Below are 24,473 nucleotides of genomic sequence, written 5' to 3'. Positions count from 1 at the left end.
GTGAGATTAGATTTCCTCCCCTAAAAGTATCCCAGAGGCATCATCATATGATATTCTGAGATCTTCTCTTTTCCTATAAGGTTAATAACTGTTACCACTGACAACAAGAGTTCAATAAATGGTTGTGTTTTTGTTTTGTTTTTTTTAAATACACATTGGCTGAATCTACCAATGTGACATGAAATGTAGATAAAGGAAAAAAGGAATTTTTGCTATAGAAGAAAACAATGATGTTATTAAGAAACAAAATGGCCAATATATCTGTATAAATCTTTTCACAGGACACCAATCCCAGAAAAGTCCTGAGAAATATGTAATTTTATTTTCTCAAGGATCATTGCATCAACCAATGACAGAAATGAACCTTTTACTGCTTCTCCATATAGAAACCCCACTTATTTTTAGAACTTATTATTTCTCCCCAATTTGGAGATTTAACCTCAGAGATAGAGTTGACCTTCTCATTTAAAAAGTCCCTGTTGGTGGGGTCACTGGGCATGGTGTGGTTGTTTGCAAGGCCACAACTGCCTAAGTGGAGTGGAGTCACTGCCAGCTGCTGTTGAATTAAATATGCGACATCTCCTGCATCTCTTAGTCTCCTAGGCTGCACTGTAAGTAAACCACCCCAATTCTGATTACTTCACCGCAGTTTACCTTATCCATTATTGTTCTCAACAGCCAAGGATTTAAGACTCTTTGCCACTAAATCTCTAGGCATGATAGCTGGAAATTATTTTCAAAATTACCCCTCCATTTCCTGGATATATTAAAAACTATGCTATGTTCCTCCACGCTGTGAATTTTCTCTTGCATAAGGGCTCTGCCTGACAGTGTAGGATATCTCAAATCAACTCACAAAAGAGTTTAAATTACTTTCAGTCATCCCCATGAAAGCTATCCAGAACATGAGGAAAAGATTAAATCTGTGCAGCCTATTGCGGAAATCATATACTTAATCTCTTCATCAGGTCAGCATTTCCACAGTTCATTCTCTGCATCTTAACTTTCATTTATTCTCCATGCAGGAAATTCTCCATCCTCTACACTTACAGGCAACCCACTGAGGTTAGACTATAGTGGGCATACATTTCATACTAATGAACTAACTGTTTTCCAGAATATTGTTGATGGCAATCATATCTTACCATCTGATGTTAATATTGACATTGAGAGGATATTAATGAAACTGCTACATTAGCTAAAATTAATGTTAATTCCATCTACCATGTAACAGCCACAGCTTTACCATCTTTAGGTCTTTGGATTTTTTATGATCTATTCACAGTGATCAGTCACCTAAACAGTGATTCCCAACTTCAATGTAAATATGAATCACATGAGGATCTTCTTAAAATGCAGATTCTAATTTAGTGGACTAGGGGGGATTGAGAGTCTGTATTTCTACAATTGCGCTGGTGGCATTACTGCTGCTGCCTTCAAACCACTCTTGGTAGCAAAGTTTTTAAGAAAATGGGTAGAGCATATACCTGAGCATATAGTAGAATATCTTATGACTTTTTTCTGTTGTATAACTAATTACCAGCTCCCAAACTATTACTCTGAAAAAGCATCAAAAATAAAAATCTACTTGTTAAAAAAGATAATGCTTGCTTTGAATTATTTTCTTCCTATGAGATATTTTAAAAATAAAATATTGATTTTATTTTACTACCTGCCAAAGTATGTTTTGTTCATGGTATTCCAAGTATAGAAAAAGAGAGATTGGAAATATTTATCCAAAGGACACTCCTAGCCCTATCATTCTCTGGTTCTACTGATCAGAATCTGAACCACAAGTTAAACCAATAAATGTCACTTAATAAATACTAAACATCTAATAAGGGCAGTCAAGAATACAGAAGTCATGAAATAAAGCAAAATATCAATTAAGCAGGTTTTCTAGAGGGAAAATCAGGATAATTAAGGAGTAGCAATAGCTATGAGAAGCATTCATGTACCTGCGATATACATTACCATTTTTAATGTCATTTTTGTTTTCAATATTTCAATATTTTAAAATGTTTTATATAAATATACACATATCAATAAATTCCATTTTAAAAAGAATGTAAAAGTCAATAAAGTATTGTCTTCTTTCTCCAAAATGTTTTGGTCTTACATAAGTGCACAAATTGTTATAACACAAAGCAGAAGTGACTAAGCATGGAAATAGAATTATCTTGTGTTTTTTCCCTCAAGGAGACACTCCTAATGGACAATCGTAATTAGGCTCTTCTTGACCAAAAAAGCCTATGTTACCTAGTATTTATGAGTAATGCTAGACTTATTTCATCACACACCTTTTGAAATATGTCTATACTTTTTTCCAAGAGGGTTTTAAATTCTGAGATATGTTTAGCTTCCAATAACTGGTTACATTGAACAACATCTCAAAAACCATGCTCCAGCCATAAGTAAGAGCACATAAGAGAAGTTCTGCAGAATAATTACTAGAGAGGAAAGCAAACTGGACAACTTACCTTCCGAGGATCTTAATCTGGGCAATAAAACAAGTTAAAGAGGAGATGGCTTAATAATTTTAAGACATTTCTCACATGAATGTACATAGTATCTTATGAAATTATAAGCAAGAAATTAAATTGTATACAGAGTAAGATATAAATTTATAAAGAAAAAAAGCAAAGGAAATAAGTGAAAATATTAACAAGAGCCATCTTGTCAATGATACTATACATCAATTTAATTTATCTTAATATTTACTCATTTGCTTCAAAATTCTTTACAATGATCATATATTAATCTTACAATGAAAAAAGCTAATTAAAACCAAAATCTTCCATTTGTCCTTTTCTTTCTATGGAATGTTGTTTACAACATGGTTCAGATTTAAAATTGGATTTTTTAAGTTCCATTTAATTTCTGAACCTTCCTCTTTCATTTAATTTAATTTCAAGGATTTAAACTTATCAGAAAAGTCTGCTGTAATATGTTGTACTCTAGCAGCACAAACTCCCAGACACTGCAGGTTTGTGTATCTCAAATCATTGGGCCAAACGCTATTCATGCGAATCTCTTATTGACCTCTCACCAGTTTTTAAATTCATGCAGTATACTAATTAGCTGGATGGCTAAAACAATGCCAGGAAGATTTAGAGCAATTCTCTTGACTCAGATGGTGAATATTTTCTAACAGACTGTCTATTGTTTCCCTGTAGGATACAAGTTCTTTCTACAAAGAAAATGCTCTAAAGTTTGATGTGTTTTTGGTGTGTGTTTTTAAGTTATCCTAGAGTCATTAATGAAGCAGGAGTCTAAGCTAGAAAAGAAATACTATGATGAGCACCTCACATACCATGGCAGAGAGTACCACCAGGGTGATCAGTCAGCTCCTAAATGGCCAGGGCCTGTTAGTACTTTGGAAGCACTGCACTAAAGGTGTAGCCCATGGCAAACTAGTCAATCGTCCAGTCATTTAGACATTCAATTAAACAAACATTTACCAGGTCAGGTCCTAGAGATGCAGAAGCAAATAGAACACTGTCCCAGCCTTATCCTATGAATTCTGATGAGAGAGACAGGCATGTCAATAGTCAACAGGCAGCATAATCAAGAATTGTGGGGCTACCTACAATGGACAGTTTGCAGAGCCCCAGGAGATGGAACTGTCAGTTCCACATGGGGAAGTCAGAAATTGTTTCATAGATGAGGCCACCCTTGAGCTGAGTCTTGAGAAATGAGAAGGTCCTGGCTTTGCAGAGCTGTGGTGATTATGCAATGAGATGTATGAGTTTGTTACATGGATTGTTTCATTAACTCATCATGACAACTTATAAAGCAGGCATTATCATTATTCCTATTATACAGATGAGAAAACTGAGATGTAACCAAGAATTAACTCTTCCCAATGGGAGAATGGACTACACTATGGCTAGGGGTAGAGAACAGACTTCAACTTAAGTCTATCAATCTTAAATCTATGTTTGAACCTAGTCTATAAAATCTAGTGTTTTCCCTCTACATTATGCTATACATATATCTATGCTGAAATTACCACATATCTAATCATAGTCAATATATAGGATTTTGAAACTTCAATAATCAGTTAAGGGGGGAACTAACTTAAGTTTCCAGGCCTGAATGACAAACTCAATCCAGCTAGATTGTTCAGACTGAAATCTGAGCACAGGCCCAACTGGCTTGAAAGTCCAAGTTATTTTACTCACTCCAACATGCTCCCTGAGGGAAGAGGAGGCTTACAGGCCAAATTGGGGCTCTCAGCCTTTGCAAAAGCAGAAGTCACCACAAGAAGTTGATCCCAAAGCCCTCAGTCTTATAAAAGTGGCCAAACTGCCTGAAGCATATAGTGGGGGTACTTTGGGGAACACATCTTCAGTTCTACAGTGGGACACTGTAGAATTCATTTTAAAATAAATTAGAATTCAATTTACATAAAATTCACTTTTGCTGAAACTAATCTGAGCCTTAAAAATATAAGTCACTGTAGGTGCCCATAATTTATTGCTTTGTCAGAGAAGCTCAGACTGTTAGAAAAAGACTTAACTCTTCCCAATATGAGGGAATTAATATCTACATAAGGACAGGTATTGCTTATAAGTCATGAAAATCAACCAAAGGTATGTAATAGAAAATGGGACATTCTATTCTGGACACGTTAATTCCCTAAGCAAAATATCATAATTATTCTTCAGCTCCTTTTTCTTTGAAAACAAGTAAGATTTTCCATAAATTCAGAGCTCTAGCAAATCTTGAGAATAGTTTAACATATGCTCTAAGCTTTTGTAGGACTTTTTAATTTGGCACTTTAAAATGTAAGCTAAATTATTTGTATCAACTGTGTGTGTGTTTTTTTTACATCAATTTGAAACAAAACTAAAAGGTGTCACATTCACTCACAACATAGATAATATACCAAATCATAACACTAAAAATATCTGTATACCAAGAATAAAGGGTTTAAATATACTTAAAGGAACAAGGTTAATTAAAACTATTTTATTAAAATAGCCACTACTACCAACAGCTACAGAAAATCTCCTTTTCCAGTCCAACCGCATCATATCACATCCTAAATTCCCTCCTTTTCAATTGGAAACCTCTGTTTTTCACATTTTCTATGCTCATTAATTGCCATAGTCAACACCAGCTATAGCAGTAATTTGTACCACTGTTTTAACTTGTAAGCGGAAGAAATATCCTGAACTCTAAACTCAAATGTGAGCCAAATTATTTTTACTTCAGATTAGAATTAGGTAGTAAAAACGAAAGGAAAAGCAAAGATCATTTTGTGAAATCTGATTGATAGATTCCTATTGATCATCATGACCAAACTCATATACTAGCTACCTAAAATAAATAAGTGCAATTATGACTCATTTACAAGCATCTTTTGAGCTTTATGTTTATAAAAGGGAAAGGGATTTAATAATCAAAACATAGAGAGAAGGCATAGTAAAAAATTAACTTATTGAAAACTACTGGGACTTCCTTTACTTGGCAGCTGCTATGGGCTGAATGTTTGTGTCTCCAAAAATTCATATATTGAAACATAATTCCCAACACAGGAGACAGGGCCTTTGAGGGGTGATTAGGTCATGTGAGTGAACAGGATTAGTACCCCTACAAAAAATGCCCCAGAGCTCCCTAGCCTTTCCTGCCATGAGAAAATACTACAAAAAAGTGGCTTTCTATGAACCAGAAGGTGGATTCTCACCAGGCCAAATCTGCTAGTCCCTTGATATTGCACTTCCAGAGTCCAGAACCGTGACAAGTAAATTTCTGTTATACATACGCCACCCAGTCTGTTGTATCTGCTATAGCAGCCCGAATGGACTAAGTATCTATGATGCCTGTTGTTACAGTTTACAATCTAAATCAGTTTATGGGTATCTTTACTTTGGCTGAGTGATTCCCAGTGTTTTCCATATGAGGAGGGCAATAGATTGTTTGCTCAGTCTAGGATGTTAGCAGTGGTGGGTTTTACAAAGTTCATAACATGTGAAATGCCTATAAGATAAAAATATATCAGCCTTGAGTGAGTTTTTCCTCTGCTACTAAAGTATGATGTTATTTTGTACAGATCTTCAATGTTGATGAGTAGATAAGATGGGAATGTGCATGCATTTTCCACTTGAAGAGCAATCTAGTTTATCAATACCGATATATGATTTCGATTCTATTTTGATACATATTTTTTAAATATATTTTTATTAATTTCAGAGAGGAAGGGAGGAGAGAGCAAGAGAAACATCAATGATGAGAGAGAATCATTGATCGGCTGCCTCCTGCACGCCTCACACTGGGGATTGAGCCGCAACCAGGGGATATGCTCTGACCTGGAATCAAACCGTTACCTCCTAGTTCACAGGTCAATGTTTAGCCACTGAGCCACGCCAGCCTGACTCGATACTATTTTGAACTCTTACTATATTTCAGTGAAGAAGGGGGAATCTTTGGGAAGTGCCTTTTCTTTGATCTTCACAGTATAAGTTGCCTACTTAGGCACTAGCTGTTTGAAGACCTGCTGTGGTTTATGTTTCTAAGCAAGGATTCAGGAATCACAGATTTAGAAGACTTAACAGCTCAAGGTAGCCATATTAGTTGTTCCCAAAAAGGAAGTTAGGAGATATGCAGGTATATCTTTGCTGTAAATCTTATATCTTTTGAGATTATTTTAATCACTTAAAAAAATAGTCACACTACAAATGATCTCTGGGAGTAGCTGTCTGGCAGAGTGAGTGAATGACCCAAAGACAATCCCAACATCCATTGCCTGGATGTGACAAGAGGGAATGATTATCACACCCTACAAAGCCTCCCCTCAGCTGTGGAGAAAGGGGATGGAATTGTAACCTCCAGCTAGAAAATGACCTCTTTCCTTCTTTGGGGGCCCTTAGTCAAGGCCCAGATAAGCAATACATCACTAAAATCAAGACACACCAAATATTTATTTGATCTCCCAACCAGGCCAGCAAAAGTTCCTGATCACATGGTAAGCAGAAGCTCCCTGAAGGATGTGAGGAGGGGGTAAAAGGGCAGCAACCCTTTCATTGAAGCTTCAATGGCCTAATAAGAAAATGGAGTTGAAATTATTAGAATTTCCTCACAAATAGGCCACTCATGAGTCACCAGGGTCCTGTGCGGAAACTGCAATTCCCTGCAAAATGTCTTCTAAAGTGGTGCAGCATTTCCAATACAAGGGTTCCTTAACTCAGCCAAAAAAAACAAAACTGCTATGTAATTAACTATTAGATTAAGGCTTAAAGCAAACCCAAGAGGCTGAATGGAGCAGTGGCGCAGGAATGAGTGCGAATGGCACGGGGTCTGTATCCTCCAGTGTCATCTCGGCATAACATATTACCAGCAGGCACGGCTCTCACAGTGCCATTGCCAGGAACCCTAGCATCACTGATGGATACATCTATAGGCTGCATGAAGATGATATGAAAACCTTGCATAGCTTCCTCTCTACTCATTTACACAAAGCACTGAAGCTATTGATTTTTAAAAAACAATTTTATTTTCTCAATCCAAAAAAAAAAAAAATTGCCTTTAAAAACTATTGGGCACTGGATTTCCCATGTCATTTATGGAGTTGATTCAAGGGTTCAATTACACTATTAAAAAAAATAAAGAGATAGAACAAGCAATCTTAAAGGTGATGTCCTATGCCCATTGTGGCATATGGACCCCTTTGCCACAATGGGCATAGTAAGGTGGTGGCAGCAGCGTGTATCATCCTTGCTATGGCAGAGCATCATGACACAGGAAGACCTGGGTTTCTTCTAAGAGAATTATCAGGCCTTGGTTTCTGCAAGGATGTCAATGAATCCTAACTGCTCATTGAGGCAGATTTTCTCTTCTGAACAGAAACAATTCTAAAGACTCCTGGGGTACATGAGAAAGCATCTTTGTTCCTCCTGGGAACCCAGGCAAAATGTTTTATATTCTTTCCACTTTATCATCCAATTCCTCTGCATCTTTCCACTATTCTTGCTTCATATTCATATACACAAATGATCAGAAAGAGAACATGCCACAATGGAGGAAACTTCACCACAATAGCAAATTGAATGATCAACTAAAAAAAAAAAACAAAACAGTTGAAATCTCAGAGGGAAGGCATGGTTGGGGTAGGAGGGTGAAGGGAGATTAACTAAAGAATTTATATGTTTACTAGAAGCCCACTGCACGAAGATTCGCGCAATAAGCCTTCCTTCCCCTGGCTGCTGGCACCGGTTTTCCTCCGGCACCCGGGACCCAGGCCTTTGGTCCAGTCACAGCGAGGCTTGGCTTCAGTCTTCTTAAGTCTTCAGTCTTCAGTCTTCACTCCGGCCAGAGCCTTCAGGCTTTGCTCTGCACATGCATACTCATCTGATTGGCTGGTGGGTGTAGCAGAGTGACACCAATTTGCATGTTTCTCTTTTATTAGTGTAGATAGAAGCCTGGTGCATGGATGGGGGCCGGCTGGTTTGCCCTGAAGGGTGTCCCAGATCAGGGTGGGGGGTCCCACTAGGGTGCCTGGCCAGCCCAGGTGAGAGGCTGAGGGCTGTTTTCAGGCTGGCCACACCCCCTTCAGGGTGGGGGTCCCCACTGGAGTGTCTGGCCAGCCTGGGTGAGGGGCTGATGGCTGTTTTCAGGTTGGCCTAGCCCCCACACGGGGATCCTCACCAAATGGGGGTGTGGCCAGCCTGGGTGAGGAGCTGAGGGTTGTTTTCAGGCTGGCCACACCCCCTTCAGGTGAAGATCCCTGCTGGGGTGCCTGGCCAGCCTGGGTGAGGGGCTGATGGCTGTTTTCAGGCTGGCCACAGCCCCCAGCCACCCACACCTCCAGTGGAGGCTGGCTGGAAGCAGGGATCTGGGATTTTGGGGGGCCTGGCCAGTCTTGGTGAGGGGCTGATGGCCGTTTTCAGGTTGGCCACGCCCCCCGATGACCCAAGCTCCCAGCCTCTCCTTTTTTTATTTTCTTTTTTCTGGGATTTATTTATCTTCTATAATTGAAACTTTGTAGCCTTTAGCAGAGCCCAGGGCAGGCGGGAAGCTTGGCTTCCTCCATCGCCAGGGGCAACCCAAGCCTCCTGCTCACTCCAGCTCAGTGGCCACCACCATCTTAGTTGGGTTAATTTGCATACTCACTCTTAATTGACTGGTGGGAGTGGCTGGTGGATGTGGCTTGAGCATAACAGAGGGATGGTTAATTTGAATGTTTCTATTTTATTATATAGGAGATGCATAACCCATGGACACAATAATGTGGTGAAGGCTTGAGGGAGGATGAGGGGTGGAGGGGGTCAATGGGGAAAAAAGGGAACATCTGTAATACTTTCAACAATAAAGATAAATGTAAAATAATAACAATAATAGTTGAATACAACTGTCAGTAGAACGACTGCAGGAGAAAAATAGAGAAAATCTTTCAGATTATTTTTTTGGACACATTATCCACTTGAAACGTCTTCTTAATACCTTTACTTCTGTTTGGCTCTTTAATATAATCTGCTATGGTACAGTGGTTATGAGCACAAGCTCTGAAGAGAGATTGGTTCAAATGCCAACTCTGCCATTTATATCTATGTGGTCTTAGACATGTTAGTTTTGTTAGCATGTGTATTTTTGTTGTTGTCTTTTTACAAATTCTGTGCCTTAGTATCTTGTTCTGTTAAGTAGGGATAAAAATCAAGCTGTGAAGATTAGAGATGCTAACACATAGAAAGCATTTAGAATAATGCTCAAGCCCTGGCCAGTGTGTCTCAATTGGTTGAGCATCACCCCCTGAACCACAAGGTTGCCAGTTCAATTCCAGGTCAGGGCACATGCCCAGGTTGCAGGTTCAGTCCCTGGTCAGAGTGTGTACAGGAGGCAACTGATGAATGTTTTTCTTTCACATCATTTATCTTTTTCCTTCTCCATTCCTCTCTCTCTAAAAATCATTAAAAACATATTAAAAGAGAGAATAATGTTCAATAAAGCTATCATATTATTATTATAGTTCAAAATTGCTTTTATATGTATTATCATAGTTGATCCCTCAAGGATCCTATGAAATGGAGGCAATCATTTTAGCCATATTTTACTGATGAGTATAATGAGACTCAATTAGGGTCATTTGCTAAAAACATAAATAATCTGTGGCTGAATCAAAGTTTGAATCTTAGTATTTTAACATTAAACCTTGATTTTCCCCCCATTACATTGGATTATTAAACCATAGCAAAACCAGCCATAAACTACATATAAATTCCTAAAAAGAATAAAACTATTAAGAACATCAAAATATCTATTTTAGAAACTCATTCTTAAACACAAAAGTGATCAGTTAATGTAAGAGTTTACTAAAATAGCTAAAGCTGACTTTTAAAATCAGTGTGTAGCAATTTGAAATCTACAAAATTCTGAAGTGAATAGGGAGGGAGAGGATTTATCAATATGTAATCTTTGCTGTAAATTTTACTTTTTATGAAAACAGTTAAACTCCCATTCTGAGAAAATTCAATACACAAAAATGCAGAACTACAAAATAGTTGAGTCACACATTATAGAGGGAACCTTAAATGTTTAAATACGAAACCTTACCATTTTATTGTTGCTCTAACTGACCAGGCAGTAGTGGACTTTTTGATTACTAATATATTGGTGACATTCAGGCTATTACCCTCTTAGAACTAGAAAATGGGGAGTTGCATTCCACAGAATCCTTATCCACAAGAAACTTGGGGGAAGTTTTAAGAGACAAGCAGAAGATTGGCGAGTATAAATGAATAACTGGCAGTTATTTCTTTTTTCCTAATAAATTTTATAATTTAGAGCATTTGAATGGATCCCTAGGGGAAGAATTCTTTCACAACTAACATTCTTTCTAGTATTTGCATCTATTTCTATTCATAGTTTGAATGTGTTAACCTTCAAGAACTTATATTATTCTATTTAATAAGATCAACCTTTTAATTTATGAATCTAGTTTTTATTTTTAATACTTTATATACAAATGATTCAAATTATCCTTCAAAATAATTTTTAAAAATCATTTGGGCAGATCCACATTAAAAACTAATTTCAAGCAAAAATAGTATGCTAAAACCTATGATCTTAAACAAAAAGATACTGGTAAACTCTCATAGACTAGCGAATCTCACTGTACCTATGTCAGTGTTTTTTTATTCAGCACACCATCAGGCTCTGTCAAACCTTTACAAAAGTCCACATAAGACTTTCTTTAAATTCATCTGAGCACCTCACATTAAAATATCCACTCATCTGGCATGAACATACAATGGAGTCAAGACAGTCTCTTCAATAAATGGTGTAAAAATACTAGAGGAATCCAAAGGCAACAAAATCTCAGACCTATGCCGAAGCAATTTCTTCACTGATACTGCTCCTAGGGCATTGGAAACTAAAGAGAAAATAAACAAATGGGACTACATCAAAATAAAAAGCTTCTGCACAGCAAAAGAAACCATCAACAAAACAACAAGAAAGCCCACTGCATGGGAGAACATATTTGCCAATGTTATCACCGATAAGGGTTTAATTGCCAATATTTATAGGGAACTCATACAGCTTAACAAAAGGAAGATAAACAATCCAATCAAAAAGTGGGCAAAGGACCTAAATAGACACTTTTCAAAAGAGGACATTCAGAAAGCCAAGAGACATATGAAAACATGTTCAAAGTCACTAATCATCTGAGAGATGCAAATCAAAACAACAATGAGGTATCATCTTACACCTGTCAGAATGGCTATCATCAACAAATCAACAAAGGACAAGTGCTGGAGAGGATGCAGACAAAAGGGAACACTCATGCACTGCACTCCCAGGAATGCAGACTGGTGCAACCACTATGTTAGACAGTATGGAGTTTCCTCAAAAAGTTAAAAATGGAACTCCCATTTGACCCAGTGATCCCACTTCTAGGAATATATCCCAAGAAACACCAATCAGAAAGCATATATGCATCCCTATGTTCGTAGCAACACAATTTACTATAGCGAAGATCTGGAAACAGCCTAAGTGCCCATCAGCGGATGAATGGATTAGAAAACTGTGGTACATCTACACAATGGAATATTATGTTGCTGTAAAAAGGAAGGAATTCTTACCACTTGCAACAGCATGGATGGAACTGGAGAGCATTATGCTAAGTGAAATAAGCCAGTCAATGAAAGAAAAATACCACATGATCTCATTCATTTATGGATTATAGAGACCGTTATAAACTGATGAACAAAAATAGATACAGAGGCAGAGCAGCATCGAACAGACTGTCAAACTACAGCAGGAAGGCCGGGGAGGGTTGGGGGGCTGAAGGAGGGGTAAGAGATCAACCGAAGGACTAGTATGCATGAATATAAGCATAACCAATGGACACAAGACACTGGGGTTGGGGAGACCGGGGGAATGTGGGGGGCGGGGGGGAGGGAAGGAGACATATGTAATACTCTTTGTAATACTTTAAGCAATAAAACAAAATATAAAAAAATCCACTCATCCAAGTCAACTGATGTGTATTCCATAGCTGAAAACAGACTTCCTTCATTTTAATTCTCAAATTATGTTTTCAAAACAAGATGTATAATGTTCTAGAAATATGCCATCAGATGGAAATACTTTATTCCTTAGATATGCACTCAAAATCTATAAAATTTAAATAAATCTCACTAGTAAACATTACTAATACAGTAAATTTTATAAAATATTATGTAGGCCAAAGATAGAATTTAGATTTTTCTCTATTGGTCAGAGCTTATCTCCAAATCTCAGACATGCTCAAGGTTATAAGAGATTACTATATGACAAAATTGAAAATAGATGGCTAAAAAGTACCATTATGTTAAGCAATTCATAACTGAAAAAGTAGAAATCTCTGAGTAATCATTTAAGCTAAAGAAATGGGCATTTTTACTTTAGTCCTATGGTTAATCCTGTCTTAACACTATCCTTGGACTGGTTTGAAACCAGCACCTATGTATTTGTTGATTAAATGAACCAACTCTCAGTAAATGTATGTTTCAGATTCCCACCACATGCCACATAAATTCCTCACATCCCTGGTTCTTGCCTATACAGTCAAGGTCATATCACAATACTTCTCTTACCTGTTTACCATCCAGGGTGTACAAGCGTTTCACCACTCCTGAGTCCAGCTTGATGGCATCAGTTATATCAGTGAGAACCTGCTCAAAGGAATGAGCAGTTTTCTTGTTCAGCAGAATCCGGACAGCTTTCCGTGGCTTCACCCCACTTCTGATGATGGTGACAAGTTTGGGCCGAATGAAATCCTTATTCTCCCGCACCTCTGAAGGGCTCCCTTTGGCAGTAGCCAGTGATGACACTGCCCGGGATGCTGAGGTGGTTTTGACATTCACAGACCAGTTTGGGTTCACGTTCTTGGTGTACTCCAGTTTCTTGAAAGGCTCTATTGAGCCACACACATAACTCTCTCCTAAGGAAGAGAGAAATACTTTTAAATTTACTCTAAGGTAAACTCACTCCCTTTTTCATAGTCTTTCATTTTTTTCCTTTTCTACTTAGGGATGAGAACTACTCATGACTTTTTTTTAAATATTTTTAAAATATATATTTTATTGATTTGTTACAGAGAGGAAGGGAGAGGGATAGAGAGTTAGAAACATCGATGAGAGAGAAGCATGGACCAGCTGTCTCCTGCACACCCCCTACTGAGGATGTGCCGGCAACCAAGGTACACGCCCTTGACTGGAATCGAACCTGGGACCCCCTCAGTCCTCAGGCCGATGCTCTATCCAGTGAGCCAAACCGGCTAGGGCTACTCATGACTTTTTAAACAATGCAAGCATGATTAATAGTTAGTGAAAAAGAAAGATTTTTTACTTCTAATTTGGCTCTGTCAGCAACAGACTGGTATCCTGAGGGGGAAACATCACCATTCCTTCCTTTCTTCATCTTCAGATTGGTGATAGAAATATTGTTATTCATAATAGGAAGAAGTATTCTTCAAAATTTAGAAATATTTATATTTGCAAAAAACTTCAAAATCAGAGGTACCTATATTTGCCACCTGAAATAATGTAAAATCTAAAACTGGGTGAAAAAAAAAAAACCCACTTCTTAAAATAGCTATGTAATTGCCCTAGCCTATTTGGCTTAGTGAATAGAGCTTCAGCCTGCAGACTGAAGGGTGCTGGGTTTGATTCTGGTCAAGGGCACATGCCTGGGTTGCAGGCTTGATCCCCAATAGAGGTGTGTAGAAGGCATACAATCAATGATTCTCTCTCACCATTGATGTTTCTATCTCTCTGTCCCTCTCCCTTTTTCTCTGAAATCAATAAAAATAGGTTTTTCGTAGCTATGTAATTTATAAATTTGATGCGAATGTTTGCTAAACATTTTGTAAAATCAAGTAGAATTCCAAAAGCAAGCAGAATAATCATTCTCCCTCTTCTCCCACCTACACAGAGCAAGCATAATGATCCACACACAAAAGGAAGCCAATTCACAACTGTTTATAAATAAAAGGTTTTGAGAATGGTCAACTTACAAACTGCAGCTTCATAAACTCAATCTAAAACAAATATATAAGATGAATAAGAATGGAGGAACTAATGGTATGGTGACTATAGTTGATAATACTGTGTAGTATAAAAGAGAGTTCTTTCTAAGAGAATAGGACTTAAATATTCTCACCAAAAAAAAAGGATAAAATATGTGAAGTGATAAAATAGGAGGAATCCTTTTAAAATGTGCAATTTAAATATTTTACAATTTTATTTGTCAATTATACCCTGATAATGCTAAAAAGAAAATAAATATTTTTTATTAAAAAATACTCCTTAGTAGAGAATTATTCAAAGAGAACATTACTCAGACTATTAAGTAGATGTGGATCACTCACAAAAAAACCCTAATACACATTCCAAGCAATGACAAATTATAAAATGATTGACCTTAAATATACATATTTCATAAATTTAGTCAAAGCATTTTGAAATTAAAGAGTTTATAATGGCTTTTTTCTGTGTTAAAATGTCTTTGTAACTGAAAGTAGTTAAAAAACATTCATAATTGCAGGTAAAGTGACCTAGGATTAATCCTACACAGTCCATTTACTTTTATCTAAAGCCTTTTCCTTTTTTTAAATTAATAGTGCAAGCCTCCAAGGAGACAGGATAAGTATTCACATAAAAAGAACTGAACTAGGGTTTCAAAAATAGAAAAGTACAGTTATACAGGTTATCAGATATTTACTTTGCAAATTTTTATAAAATATACTTCAATGTGTGTTTACACATTATGGAGTGGTACAAATATTACCAATTTAGCAATCCACCTTTTCATCCACCTACCAGATCATGACTGGTCCCAACTATGCTGTTCTATTTATGCAGATATCAAAAACATATACATGGGCTCCCTGATCTTTGTGGCTCAGTTGGCTGAACATCATCCCATGCACCAAAAAGTCACTGGTTCGATGCCGGGTCAGGGCACATGCCCAAGTTTTGGTGTCCATCCCTGGTCAGATCTCATGTGGGAGACAACCAATCAATATTTCTTTCACATCAATGTTTTTCTCTCTCTCCCTTCTTCAATAAAAACATATTTTAAAAAAAACATTCAGGGACTGCAAGAACTGTGTGTTTCTGAAGGCTCTGTGGAGAGACAGTGTGCATGTAGCAGAGGGAAGAGAGAACTGGAAGTCTGGGTTCAATACATGGCCTCTCCACAAATGTGACTGTGGGCAAGTCCCCTAGTCTTCTTGGGGGTACTTTATTTTTCTATCAGTGATGGCTATCCCAGTAGTCACTTTTATTTCACCAGGTTTTAATAAAGATCAAATAAAATAGTAAAGGTCAAAGTGATCTCAAATACAAAATTGCTACACAAATGAAAAACATCTGAGGCTGCAGTAAGCCTGAAAGGAAAATTAAAAAATGAAATTACTAGAAATCCGTAAGCAGGTTTTATATGATAAGGTGTTCATTGTTTCTAGCTACATAGTTACCCGTAAAATCACTTTGGCTCCACCTTATTGTGAGAATACTTTAAACATTCCCCAAGAAGACTTTGGTGAAACTGGTCTGTCAGAATTCTGCGCTATTCAGAGATACACAATTGTCTAATTATTTGTTAAGTTTATATACTATTTGTTAAGCTACTATTTAAAACAAAAGCATGGAGTGGTTTACACCTCAACAAAGGAAACTTTTTAACTTTAAAAAAGAAAATAATTAGAAAAGGGAAGAATTTTAAAGTACTCACATAACAATATGGAATGGGTTTGTTGAAAGAGGAAAAAACACTTATTTTTCACATCTTCTTAGATAAAGCATACTGAAAATTCTTAAAAGCAAAACTGGTTTGTTTCAAGTAACAACAATGAGATGAAATTTTTACTTAACTTATTCTGTCACTTTGAGGACCCTCTGCCTGGTTTATCAAATTTAAAGACTGGAATGAAACCTTGGGGAAGGGTGTGAGACTCCAATAAAGAATGATATTGTGCAAGGAGGAAAGTGACAGCTAAAGGGAAAGGAAGGAGCTGAGCAGCAAACCCAACATCACACACCATGCAGCTCTGTCATTTAAAATCTACTACATTATTCAGGAATTCAGGAAAAGTCAAGATAGGTTTCCTTACATTAATAAGCTTCCATTTAATTGTGCAAATATATTTACATTAAACATATTTATATTTCACAAAGGAGGCAAGAGCATACAATGGAGTCAAGACAGTCTCTTCAATAAATGGTGTTGGGAAAATTGGACAGACATGCAAAAAAAAAAATGAAACTAGATGACTAACTCACACCATACACAAGAACCACTGCATGTAAGAACATATTTTCCAATGATATTTCCAATAAGGGTTTAATCTCCAAAATTTACAGAGAACTGATACAACTTAACAAAAGGAAGATAAATGATCCAAACAAAAAAGGGCAAAGGATCTAAATAGATACTGTTTGAAAGAGGACATACAGAAGGCCCAGAGACACGTGAAAACATTCTTAAAGTCACTAATCATCTGAAAGATGGAAATATGCAAAGCAAAAGAAAAGTGAGATACCATCTCACACCTGTCAGAATAGCTATCATCAACAAATCAACAAATGACAAGTGCTGGTGAGGATGTGGAGTAAAAGGAACCCTCTTGCACTGCTGGTGGACTGGTGCAGACTGGTGCAGCCACTGTGGAAGATAGTATGGAGTATCCTCAAAAAGTTAAAAATGAACTCCCATTTGAATCAGTAATCCCACTTCTAGGACTATATCCCAAGAAACCAGAAACACCAATCAGAAAGGATATATGAACCCCTATGTTCATAGCAGCACAATTCGTAGGAGGTAAGATTTGGAAACAGCCTAAGTGCCCATCAGCAGATGAGTGGATTAAAAACCTGTGGTACATCTACACAATGAATACAATGCCACTATAAAAAAGAAGGAACTTTTGCTATTTGCAACAGCATGGATGGAACTGGAGAGCATTACCCTAAGAGAAAAAAGCCAGTTGGAGAAAGATAAATATCACATGATCTCACTCATATGTGGGATATAATAATCAACATAATTTGATGAACTATAGATCCAGAGACAAATGGCAGGGGAGGGGGGGTGGTTAGTGAGCAACCAAAGGACTTTTATGCATGCATATTAGCATAACCAATAAACACAGACACTGCGGTGGTGGGGTTTGCCCAAGTTGGGAATGGCTGGGGAGGGAGGTCAACTGGGGGAAAAGGAGACATATGTAAAACTTTAGACAATAAAAAAAAACATATTTAACCCCAAATTTTAGATATATTTATCCTATCTAATAAAAGAGTAATATGCAAATTGACCATCACTCCAACACACATGATGGCCGCCCCCATGTGGTCAAAGATGGCCACCCCCATGTGAACACAAGATAGCCAGCAGGGGAGGGCAGCAGTGGGCAATCAGGCCAGCAGGAGAGGGCAGTTAGGGGTGACCAGGCCTGCAGGGGAGGACAGTTGTAGGGGACCAGGCCTGCAGGGGAGGGCAGTTGGGGGGAACCAACCCTACAGGGGAGGGCAGTTGAGAGGGACCAGCCCTGCATGGGAGGGCAGTTGGGGTGAACAGGCCTTCAGGAGAGGGTAGTTGGGGCAAGCAGGCCTGCAGGGGAGGGCAGTTAGGGGGAACCAGGCCAGCAGGGGAGGACAGTTAAGGGCAATTGGGCCAGTAGCGGAGGGTAGTTAGGGGCCACCAGGCTGGAAAGGGAGGGAAGATAGGGGTGACTGGGCCTGTAGGAGAGGGCAGTTGGGGGCAACCAGGATGGCAGGGGAGGGCAGTTAGGGGTGACAAGGCCAGCAGGGGAGGGCAGTTAGGGGCAATCAGGCTGTCCGGGGAGTGATTAGGGGGTGATCAGGCTGGCAGACAGAAGCAGTTAGGGGCAATCAGGCAGGCAGGCAGGCAAGTGGTTGGGAGCCAGCAGTCCTGGATTGTGAGAGGGATGTCTGACTGCCCATTTAGGCCTGCTGGGATCAGGCCTAAACAGGAAGTCAGACATCCCTCAAGGGGTCCCAGATTAGAGAGGGTGCAGGCTGGGCTGAGGGACATTCTCCCCCTGCCCCCGTGCACAAATTTTGTGCGCCAGGCCTCTAGTTTAATTATAATTCTGAACTTCTCCCTGCCCCTATAGACCCTACCTCTATTTAAACTCAGTTAAATTATGATTTTTGTAAAAAAAAAAAAAAGCTTTTTAAAAATGTTATAATATCTCTGATAATTGTATATTAACAAATTGTAGTTACTTGAATGGGAAGAATACATAGTTTTGATTTGGTCCAATAGCTCTGGATATCCAGTATTTAACTTCTTTTTTATTGGGACCGTGAGTTAAGAGCTATGTTATACTCTTGAATAGAAAATCATCAATAGATTCTATTCAACTCTTAACATGAGGTATGTATATCAATGGGCATTGAAAAATAACAAAACAAGTAAAACTTATAATTACTTATAAAAACTTATAACTGATATTATAAAACATATTATTACATACTTCTTTTTATTTACTCAAAGCCATCCCAAAGTTTTATGGTGCAATTCATACTACAACAACAAAATGAAAGTTAATCTATCTAACCCAAGTTATATTTGAGCAAAATAGCCTTCATATTGTGACTTAAAAATAGAAATATATATATTTGGTCTTCATAACATTTCTGGCACAGAGAAATTCTTAGAATTTGCTAAGTGGTAAGAGCAATAAAGGTGTCTTAATATTCAAAACAAACTCCTCTCTACCACACCTGAGTTTTTGTTAATGAAGTGACTTTTGGAAGAAACCTTAGGATGTGGACTGTATGCCAGCAGAACTAACCATGCAATTAGAGGATTGGAACTTTCATTCCCACCCCACTGACCTGGGACAGGGAAAAGGAGGTAAAGGTTGAATTAATCACCAATGGCCAATGAGTTAATCAATCATGCCTATCTATTACATTTTTATTAAATATTTATTAAGGCCTCCATAAAAACCCAAAGCACAGGGTTTGGAAAGCTTCTGCTTGGTGGACATGTGGAAATGCAGTGAGAGTATCATGCTCAGAGAGAGCATATAAGCTCCAAGCCCTTTCCCCATACCTTGCCCTATGAAACTCTTCCATATGGTTGTTCCTGAGTTATATACTTTTAAAATAAACTGGTAAATCAGTATGTAAAATATTTCCCTAAGTTCTGTGAGCCACTCTAGCAGATTAATAGAACCAAAGGAGGGGGTCATAGGACCTCCTAATTACTGGCCAATCCATTAGAAGTACATATGACAATCTGTACTTATAACTGACATCTGAGGGGGTAGGTTGGGGTAGGGACAGTCTTATAGGACTTAGCCCTTAACTTGTGGTATCTGATGCTATTACAGAAAAAAAGTGCCAGAATTGAGTTGAATTGTAGGACATCCAGCTGGTGTCACAGATAATTGCTTGGATGTGTGTTGGGGAAGCCCCAAAACATTGAAATTTTATGGCTCAAATTTTGCTTTAAAAATTTGGATTATTTACTACTAGAGGCCTGGTGCACAAAAATTTGTGCACTCGGGGGGGCGTCCCTCAGCCCAGCCTGTGCCCTCTCGCAGTCTGGGACCCCTCAGGGGATGTCCACCTGCTGGCTTAGGCCCACTCCCTGGGGGAACGCCTAAGCTGGCAGTCAGACATCCCTCTGGCAGCCCACGAGCCCTTGGGGGATGTCCACTTGCCAGCGGGGAGCAGGCCTAAGCTGCAGTCGGACATCCCTAGCGCTGCTGAGGAGGCGGGAGAGGCTCCCACCACCACAGCTGTGCTGGCAGCCATCAGCCTAGCTTGTGGCTGAGCAAAGCTCCCCCTGTGGGAGTGCACTGACCACCAGGGGGCATCTCCTTCATTGAGCATCTGCCCCCTGGTGGTCAGTGTGTGTCATAGTGACCAGTCATTCCCAGTTGTTCTGCTGTTAGGGTCAATTTGCATATTACCCTTTTATTATATAGGATAGGTGAGGTTAAATAAGGGCAAAAAACATAGCAAGACCATAGATAGTTTAAATGAAATGGTATAAAAACCTATTTAGAGATGGAGCTGGCAATTACTGCACATAATGACTTGCTAGTTGGTTATGATACTGCTAGTTTTGTTCCAGTTTAGTCAAGTGAAAGTCTTTGTGTTAAAACTGGTTCTCAAATTGAAATTTAAAACTTTGAGTGTGTCCAAGATGTCCCAACAAATATCAGGAACTATAGAAGCAGCACCTGTCTGAATTATTGTGGCATTTAAAAAAAAACAGAAAACTAATATTTGCTTTTAAGCAAAGGCAAAGGTAAAGAAATGACAGTTAATAACAATAACAAAATGTGAGGAAATAAAGCATGAAGTTTTATTCTGATAGCATCTCCTAAAATATCAGAGCATAATATTCCTGGCAACCCCCAGAAAGGGGTAAGTATTTTTCAGGACTTTGGAGAATGGAATACTTTCTGTGTAAGCATATTAGATAATTTTTAAGGTAAAGAAGAGTCTGTGTTTTGTTTTGTTTTTAAAAAATCACATATACTTTTTTAAAATTATTATATTTGTCATTAGTCTTCAAAGTATGAAAATAAAATTTCCTATCTAACAAAGTTTATTATTTAAAAATATGCAAATGTAATTATACTTGGCCATAGACTCCCATTATGAAATTACAGGATTTCCAACTTAAAAAAAAAAAAAGAAAACTTCTGTTAATATGGTACCAGCTCCTTGATTGACCTGGACTATGGTGAGTCAACCAGGAATGTGCTCCTTCACAAGATGCCACAGAACATTGCCCTGTTTCCTATTATTGCTGGACTGTTTTCAATAGCTAAGAGTTGTGACTTATAAATTGCAGCTGTGATATCACTTGACCTCAGTCTGAATGAAGATGACCTAATCTGTATAGTATGCTTCACATTACTAAAGCTGGCTTCTACCACTTCTAGATTCCTTTAAGTTCTATATGTGGCATGTTCAACAGTATCTTAAGTGAGGGATATCCATAATATATTTTATTTTTCCAGTGTATAAAACTTCTCATTGAAAACTCTGCAAATTAAAGTTTACTATTGTGAGTTACAGTAAAATCTGGGAAAGCTCAAATATATATTGAACCCTCTGAAACTGAACTGAGTTAAATTATATGAAAGACACTATCTGCAGAATAAAATATCATAAAGTGCCTTCTGGATATTATATATTAAGAGACTATATCAGATATACACAGTAACATTTCATAATCTACCTGGAAGGCGATGGTTTAAGAACATGATTTTGAGAGTGCTACTAAAAGCAAGGAAAAAGATTCCCAAAGGCACTTATGGGTCTTTGTTTCCTCGAAGTCTTTCATAATAGAATAGTATATAAAAATAAGATTATAGAAAATAAAATTTAAATCTGTTTGTCAGACCTGTCGAAAATGTTGACTTCTCCATTCAAAGAAACAGAAAAAGAACATAAAAGGAAAAATGGGGAGGTCCAATTATTTGAAATTTAAACCTGATATAATTAAAAATTAAGGAAACTAAAATAAAAAGAGGGAAACATATTGAAGACCTATAATACAACAATAGGTTAATGTGCAAATATAGTTTACTAAAATACAAGGTACTAAGATATACGACAAAGGACAAAAATATAAATATAAAACACCATTAGAGACATTACAAATTGATAACAACCCTTTTGGAAAGCACCATGGTAAACTGTATTGGAAGCCATGAAAATGTTCATTTTCTTGGCTAAAAATTTCTCCAAACAAATAACAGAACAATAAATAACAAAGCTGAAACAAGTATATGCAACATTGGCCATGAAACATAAAAATTTAAAACAACCTCTTAAATCCTCAATAATAGGTACAAGACCTAAATTAGTCACTCTGGGAAGTGAAAAGAATTCTAAGTCATGAGTTTGTCTTCAAAGAGCTTAGAGGCAAGATGTGTTATATAAAAGATTCCACTACAAGGCAATAAATGGTAATTGCTAAATAAGTGGTCCATGCAATTTTAATTCAATGGAGAAAAAAATCACTTCCCACTCCCCACTGATCAATCAATAAAGGGGAAATAGAATTCATGCTGGCCTGGAAAGTAAAGCAAGGATAAGATTTTCATTGGCAGGAAAGAAAAAGGAAAGCATTCCAGATTTTAATAATAATAATAATAATAATAATAATAGGTTCTATTGCACAGTACAATAATGGGATGGTGAGGTATTAATATATGTTTCTCAAAAAAATAAAATAAAAATAATTCCATGGACAGACAGAGTAAGACTGCAGTAGGCAGTAAGGTCAAATTTATATGCATCACAACCATGTATTAGAAAGATCACATTGGCTGCAATGTGGAGGAATGACTCAATGGAAGAGAGAAGTCAATAGAAGACAAAGAGATGGAGAACTTTATATACCTGCACTAGAGACAGAGATGAGTGGATGCTATAAGAAGTACTACGTAGACAGAATGAGCCAGAATTGGCAATTAATTGGATGTGGGGCCCAGGGGAATGTGAGTCTACAACATTGAAAAGATGACACTGAAAATTCTATTTTGGCCAACTTCCCATATACCACAATAGATCAAATAAGAAAGGGAACAAGTTTAGATTAGATGGTAAGGAAGGAAATTAATGTGGTTGTGCACATATTGAATTTGAAGATCCTAGGAGCCAACCAGCTGGAGATTTCTAGCAAGCAGTGGAAATATAGGTTTGGAGTTTGGGAGGGAGATGAATGTGGCAGCCACAGCTACAGGGATTAAAGAAAATGCCCAGTGAGACCACACCCAGATAGGCAAGAGGAAATCCAGGGTAACTCCAGTTTTTAAAGAGTGCCTGAGATGGAGGAGCTACTGAAGGGAACTGAGAGAAATCAGGTGCCTAGAGCCATGGAAATCAAGGGGTGGAAAGTATGTGGCTGGGATAAATCCAGACATCAGCATTCAATGCTCCAGGAAGAGCAAGTGAAGATAAGGATCCCTAAGAGGTCATTCCCCTGGCTTTTAGGGGGCCACATATGGCCCAATTGGATAGTGATGCCAGATTGCTTTCATTCATTAATTTATCCATCTATTCTCGCTTTCCTTTTTCTTCCAATGATATTTATTGAGTAGTTTCAAACACCATGTTAGGCAGTGAGGACTTCAATGGCTCCCTGACTTCTAGAGATTTTGATATAAAGTAAATAAGTACATTACAATGTAACAGTGCTAATCAAGGGCTTGAAGTATGATTGGAAGTTGAGGAAGTAGAGACAGCAAATGATGATGTTCTCATGGAAGAGCTCTGGGTTTGAGAGGTCAGCAAGATTAAGGCAAGGCTGAGGTGATGAGAATGAAGATCTTTGCCATTGGCAGAACAGGTTATCTTAATGTCTGCCATGTAGCAGATCCTATTCTAATCCTCACCACAATCCTATGAGTTAAGAATAAACACAAACACAACACTTATCACTAGGCACAATGAAGGAAAAAAAGAGTTAGACAGCATGGTCAAGGTCACAAGGCTAGCAAAGGTGGAGTCAGGATTCAAATGTAGACGTCGCCATCTTGGATCCGCGGGACAAGAGAATTCATGCGGGATAGAACCCTAGCTGCTTTGGCTCAGTGGATAGAGCATTGGCCTGCAGACTGAAGGTTCCTGGATTCGATTCTGTACTGTGAGGAAAGGACACGACTCTATGGTGAGGACTGACGGACATACATTATCTGAGAAAAGAAACTATCAGCACCTACCAGAGGAGCTGCTACCAACTGAGGAGCAGCTGCTACCACAACCGCCCGAGGAGCCACTGCCACCCAAGGAGCAGCCACTGAAAGACTCAACATCTAGATATGGTGGTATGATCAAACATGGATAGACAAAGAAACCCCCAAAGGAAAGAAAAGGAAGACTCACCAGAAAAGCAGCTAAGTGATACAGAGGCATGCAACATGACAGAAAAAGAATTCAGATTAAGGTTCCTAGAGTGCATAAACCGGATGAGGAAAAAATCAAAAA

General features: G+C 38.0%; 1 protein-coding gene across 1 annotated transcript in view; it reads right to left on the bottom strand.

Annotated features, from left to right (window-relative positions):
• The window catches only part of LOC102772611 (serine/threonine-protein kinase DCLK1), a 274,904-nt gene that overhangs the window by 235,057 nt on the left and 15,374 nt on the right, over positions 1–24,473 (bottom strand). Inside the window, exon 3 of the mRNA XM_006752677.2 lies at positions 13,077–13,423. Coding sequence (XP_006752740.1) covers positions 13,077–13,423 — 347 coding nt within the window. The remainder of the gene's footprint in view (positions 1–13,076; positions 13,424–24,473) is intronic.

Source organism: Myotis davidii, unplaced genomic scaffold (genome assembly GCF_000327345.1).
Source record: "Myotis davidii unplaced genomic scaffold, ASM32734v1 scaffold810, whole genome shotgun sequence".
NCBI lineage: Eukaryota > Metazoa > Chordata > Mammalia > Chiroptera > Vespertilionidae > Myotis > Myotis davidii.
This window is presented reverse-complemented; position numbering and strand designations above follow the sequence as displayed.